Below are 6,291 nucleotides of genomic sequence, written 5' to 3'. Positions count from 1 at the left end.
AGCATAATCCGACAAGTACTACCTCAAATGACGGGACTGTAGGCTATTTGGTCTACAGGTATTATTTCGCTGGTGGTATAGAATTAAATTCAGTCATATCTAAATCTCTTCCTGCTCATGTAATAACGATTTTCAGGAATTAAGACAGGAGATTAACTCAGAAACAAAACAAAATAAAACTTCTTTCACGTCGCTGAAGGAAATTGCAACGTAATATTACAGATAAACGCGTTTCGCAAATTTGAAACAACTATATGAATCATTTAAAATGCGTTTTCTCCTTAATTTCAGACTATTCTAGAGTGGTCTCCATAGAAAAAACACGTTTTCGAATTGTAACGCTGAATATTTCTTAACATTGTTCGGAAGAGTAACGCGCAAAATAAATACGCACAGCACCTTACGTCTTTTACTACAGAAGTATTTGATTTTAAAAGTTTGAAATAGGAAGATTAAAAAAAACAAAAACAAAAAAAAACTTTTTTCGGACCGTCAACACGGATCATACACTACAGTGATCATCTTAATACCGCTGTCTGTACAAGAGGCAGAAGAGTTAAGCCATAACGAGACGGTCTATAGGCAAAACATCCAAATCAAAGGGACTTTGAGGGACCATGTGAATTTCTCTGCCGGGTTTGATCCTACAAATGACCTTTTAATTAACACAATGGTAAGTTAGTGCAGAGGCTCGCTTCACAAGGGACAAAGCAGCATTCATTCTATGTTCCTCCCTCGTTGCTTAGCCTGAACAGTAACAAAGTGTTTGATGCCACTTCTGATTAGATGCTGACAATAGAGAGATGATGTCCCCTTTCTTCCACAACTTGTGGATTTCACTCACGTCCTCCTCTGAATTATGACCTTCCATCAGCGCAGCGGCTTTATACATCGAGTCAAGATGATAAACTTTGATCAAACCCGCACACGCAAATGTTTTTTAATTGCCTGATTGGATGTTAAGCTGTATAAATAATCACGGCACAGAAAACGAAAGCTCTTGGGAAAAAATGTATTGTTAGAAAAGATGTCATGAATGGCAAACACAGGAGAAGCTCACATTTTAACACAGGGACAAAACATATTTCCAAGTCCACAGCGGATCCAGTCGTTCATAGCCAGCTTTGAGTCCGACAAGCTTTTCTCTTTTTACATCTGGCAAAATGACACGAAGCCACAGAAAATTGTAACAAAATATTCAAAAGAGATACAAAGTCAATCAATAAACACGGTAAATAATTAGCCAACAGACGACATAACAAAATAATAAATACGTAAAGAAATAAATAAGTTTGCTACACTACACGATTGCCATACACAAATTCGGCCGTTTTTTTATTCGGCCAGTCTCACACATTTGCATCTAGATTTTTTGCATAAAGTCTTTAACACCATAAAAACAATGTTGTGCAAAATGATAGCCACGTCCACAGTTTGACAGCTCACACTGCAGCAGCGCCAGGTAGTTCCCATGTGTCATACTGAGGCCGCTAGTTGGCCGGTGTGTCATTTAGTGCATAATAAATGTCCCAATAGTTACTGTGGTATATTTCCAGCGATCTAGGAGGAAGAACAGCAGGGATTGAAATAAACGCACAAAATAGAAGGAAAAAAACTTTATGGTATGAAACATTTCCAAAGAGAAGTTGAGCATAAGAAGAACTGAAATACTTTTGACCAAGTTTATGAATGATATTTGACACTAATCTGATAGAAAAAATAAAATAAAAATAAGCAACATATAAACAAAAAGAGAAAGAGTAAGTGCATTCTTGTGAGTGTTTGATGTTTTTCCTTGCCTCTTCTCTTTCTGTGTGAAAAGCTGTATGTGTGTGTCATGACTTCACTGATTTTTTTCCACTTCAGTGCAGACTCTCACCTGCTTCACCTCTTCATCACTGGTCTGAAAGCAGTGACCTTGTCACCCTGCACGGTCCCACAGGTTTCACTGAGGTCAGATGACTGTGTCTCGACTTTGCCACTGGAGAATCCTGCACACCCAAGTGAAAACAAATCTAAGAAGCTTACTTCAAGCACAAGTTGGCAGAAAGTCCCTCACCACTTTGTAACTCATAAATTGTGTTTGTGAACACAAAAATGGAAAGTTTTGCTTTATTTGTGTACATTAATGTGTTCAAAACAGTATGCTTGTGGCTCATTATGAAAAGACAAACATCAATGTTATCTGTTATGTGAAACTCAGCAGGTAAAAGATAGACATACCTTCAATGGTGGAGTACTGACATGTGTCTGGGAGTGCAGCATAGGATGAACAGTGAAGTTGGAGGCTCTTGGGACCATAGCTGCTAGTGCCATAGACCTTTGAGTGCAAGGACGAGCCCTCTGAAAAGGGGCTCTCAACATTGGTGACACTGCTAGATTCATGAAGGCCTCTAATGCCTGCACATTGTCCAGTGGGAGCCCCGATAAGTCTGGTGCTCTGTAGCTGGCAGTCCCCGGTTGAGTTTCCTGTCCTCAGCTCAGAGCCATGCTGCTGAGGGCTCAGAATGACCCCCGAAGCTGCCGTCCGAGCCAGAGACCAAATCCGTGGCTTATCTGAAGCTTCATAGTGCGACAGGGACACAGTTCCTGCGGCTGGGCTGGTTGAGGAGGGTGCTTTGGACACTACAGGATCCAGGAAGTCAGCCGGGAGAGGAGGAAGGGTGGTGACATTCTTGATGGCACAAGGGAAAGAGTGAAAGCTGTTAGTTAAACTCAGGTGTAGTTCGGAGCTGCAGTCTCTTTTTTGAGGTGCTCCAGATCCTGCCATGGTCCTCTGGAGGTCGTGCTCATCCGATGCCACCTTTTCACAGTCACTGTCCAGCTTGTCACAGTCATCGTCATCCATATCCTCCAGATCACTCAGATGTAAATCCTTTTCATCCTTGCAATCATTAGAATCTACATGAAAGAACAGGTTTTATTTTCTTAATATGCTGTTTGTCATGGAAAAATAATAAATACATTCAATTAAATAATTTTTAAACTTTGAAAATCATTTTTTACCAACAAGAAAAAAAATGCAAATCATTACCTTTGGTAACACCGTCTTGCTCACTCTTAAGGTCATCCTTCCTGTCATCATTCGCCTTATTCTTTGGTGACCAGGTCATCTTGTTTTCCTTTTTAAGCCTTCTCCTGGCATTGGCGAACCAGGTGGATACTTGAGTGAGTGTCATTTTGGTGATGATGGCCAACATGATCTTCTCCCCCTTGGTGGGGTAGGGGTTTTTGCGGTGCTCATACAACCATGTTTTCAGAGTGCTGGTGGTTTCACGTGTAGCGTTCTTTCTTCTGGCTGTGCCATTAAAATCTACTGTCCCGTACCTGGAAATACACACACACGCATTCAGCCAGGGAAAGAGTCACCATTAGTGCAGAGGGTAAATTATATAGTAGACTACTAATTCAGGTATCCTCTATTGTTACTCTCTGTTGTTTGAAATGTATACAGTTTCACTAGATCCAGGTTCCACTATAGAGTTAGACTCAGACCTCAGATCTAAATGTGTCACCACTGAATTATTGTTTTTAATGATGCAAACTTACCTGTCATATTGATACTGTCCCAGTGAGTGATCATAAGGATAGTACGCAGCAGTTTGAGTAATGCCAGAGTGTAAAGTGCCTGTGCTGTCCTTAATGTCATACTGTGGATTCTGTAAAAGAGAAGGCGGTTGTTATACATTATAAACATTCTGAAAGTTTAGATTAAATATGTTAGCATTCTGAAGATATCTGAAAGTTATTTCATGTATAAAGTATCTTAGTTCCATGATAATAAATAACAAGCAAATGATTCAAACTATGAGTTATTAGAGGCAGAAAAGATTTCCCATACATGACATCGATTTGTCACATGTGTATTTTCATTGTGTTTGAAGTATGATGTGATGTCCAAAAACATGTGTTGTTAACATTTTTTAATAATATTAGTTCAATATTGTTTTAGACATAATGCAAAATACTTAAATAGACAGTCAACTTTAATTATTTTTTTTAAATATAGACGGAAATAGAAAGAAAAGTTTCAGCTGCACTGCAACAACTCAAACTTCTACTTTTTTAAAGTAAACAATTTGCTCTACTAGTTGAAGAATCTGATGCCCCCTACCCCCAAAATTACAGAAACGAGTGGCAATATTTTAAAACAAAACACAAAAAGGGGGTTTAACTTTAAATTAACAGTAAATTTTGTTCAAATCAATCGTTTTTGACTCTTTGACTCGTTCACCTGTCTCTTTTTCCTCGTTCTTTTGCTGCTTTGAAGGGGAAGTGCGATAAGAGCTGCCGTTGGATTAAAAGACTTATCGAGACGGATATGTTTGCAGTGTGAGATAAATTGATAAACCTAGCTGATCGATCAGCCTGAGACCCCCCCTCCCCCTTTTGCGCATCAAATGAGCCCACCAGAGTGGAGTAGATAGCGGATGGGTCGGTGCTGTAGGGGAAGTAGTTGGCGTAGTTCTGGCTGGCTGCGGCCGCTGCGGCGTAGGGAGAACTGTACATCCCCAGCGCTGCGTTCAGCTCCGTCCGGCTGCTTGCCAAGAGCCGGTTCTCGTAGGACGGGCAGCAAAAGGAGGCAGCGGCGGCGGCAGCGGCAGTCTGGGAGCTGCCTGTCCCGTCAGAGACCGACCTGGAAATCGAATCGCAGCAAGTCGTACTGGGGTTTGCCGACACGAAAAACTGCATGAAGAGAATTGTGGATAGACATGGTCACTGGCTGTTTCATCTCTCATGTGGATGTCTGTGACAACTCTGAAGTGACTGGGCTATGCTCTGCAAAAATCTTAGCCTTAGTCTAGTTGCTTTAGTATCTTAAAATGTTAAAGCAACCGGTAAATGTGAGCTGATTTCGTTTGCTGCTCTTGAATGATCACGATTCAGGTGTCATTGCCTTTACTTGTGACCTGCCTTAATTCAAGGTAAGTCACTTTTCAGAGAATCCGTGAAATGATAGAAAGTAGATCGCAGGGAAAAATAAAACGATAAGATATAAAATGTCATTGTCTTCTTTTTTTTCTCCCCACAATTTAATAACAGTTTTAATCCACTACTTTAAACTGCGTGCGAATGTAAAAGACATAAATAGTTGCTTTCGGATATGAAGATGAACAAGAAAAGGTGACCTGCTTCATTTTATCACCGAATTTAAAAAAAAAATGTTTCCGTATAAATAAACAAAATGCAATTGCAGCAAAGTCCCAATTTCAGTGTTAATGCAACGATCTGACGTTTACGTTCTGCCAAAAGTCAAAATGTTGTCCTCGGAGAAGTTGTCTGTTAACTTTTTCAGGAGAGTAACTTCTGTCCCCTCATCGACCTGAACTTCTTCGAACTTGTCATTTGGAGCAATAAGAATTTATTAAAAAGGTAAATAAAGCGGTTTAATAAAGATTTAAGCCTTTGAAAATACTCCAATCTTACATGTCAAAACAACTCCATCAGAAAGTTTGCTTATGTGTACAGCATGCTTAACAGCCCAATTACACCTCGTAGTGTGCGATAGGTGACATTCATCTCTATTGTCATCAGAAAAACACGTGAGTTCATTCATAATTCAGTGTAATTGGACACGGGTGTGTGTATATCGATATTTGGTTCAACAACAAAAGCTCCACGCGAAAATAGCTGTCAATACTGTCAAAGCAGTCACTCTTTCGTTTATGTTTCTCAAAAAACTAAACGCCTTCTTATTGGTGAAATAAAGGAAAAATATGAATTTAGTCTTGTTTCTGTATACACTATATTTAGGGTAAATGAAAAGCAAAGTGTCTTACCTGTGAAGTTGCATTGTAGGGATATCCAAATTGCGAGAAAGACATAGCTGCTTCTTTTGTTACCATCAGGAATATTCTTCACCCTTGATCGATTGCAACCAATTCTACTTCAAATCCACCGTCTTACACACATTTCCACGCACGGCCTTTCGCTCAATAATAGATGACTTCACTCATAGGAGGGAGACTTTAGGCTGACACCAGCTGCAGATTGTTTTATATGAATGAATAATCCCCCCAAGGACCCAATAAGAAATGAAATTAAGCGTCATTAAGTGCAAAAAAAAATGTTGTTGTGTTAGCTGAAGGAGGCTTAAAGGATAACGTAAGTCTTCCAAGATATGGACTCTGCTTGTGCTATTATTTGTGGCTCTATAGTTCTTTAGCATTCATCCATGCAAGGGTATCAGCGTGACGTCACTGTAATCCCGGAACGGCAGGGTACCAAGGATAGAATAATGTCTTTGCCAATCACGTCCAACACAGGGTTTTCTTAAGGTGCACTGTACAC

At 39.9% G+C, this 6,291-nt stretch overlaps 1 protein-coding gene across 1 annotated transcript; it reads right to left on the bottom strand.

Annotated features, from left to right (window-relative positions):
- Positions 1-510: 510 nt before the first annotated feature.
- Positions 511-6,291, bottom strand: irx6a (iroquois homeobox 6a). Its single transcript, XM_040012125.1, has 7 exons — positions 5,781-6,291; positions 4,411-4,686; positions 3,550-3,659; positions 3,035-3,327; positions 2,224-2,901; positions 1,880-1,991; positions 511-1,560 (listed from the first exon to the last, which is right to left on the bottom strand). Exons 1-6 carry the CDS (start codon positions 5,844-5,846, stop codon positions 1,885-1,887), a joined length of 1,530 nt encoding a protein of 509 aa, XP_039868059.1. The 5' UTR covers positions 5,847-6,291; the 3' UTR covers positions 511-1,560; positions 1,880-1,884.

The sequence above is a fragment of the Simochromis diagramma genome, unplaced genomic scaffold (genome assembly GCF_900408965.1).
Source record: "Simochromis diagramma unplaced genomic scaffold, fSimDia1.1 OVJJ01000603.1, whole genome shotgun sequence".
Classification (NCBI taxonomy): domain Eukaryota; kingdom Metazoa; phylum Chordata; class Actinopteri; order Cichliformes; family Cichlidae; genus Simochromis; species Simochromis diagramma.
This window is presented reverse-complemented; position numbering and strand designations above follow the sequence as displayed.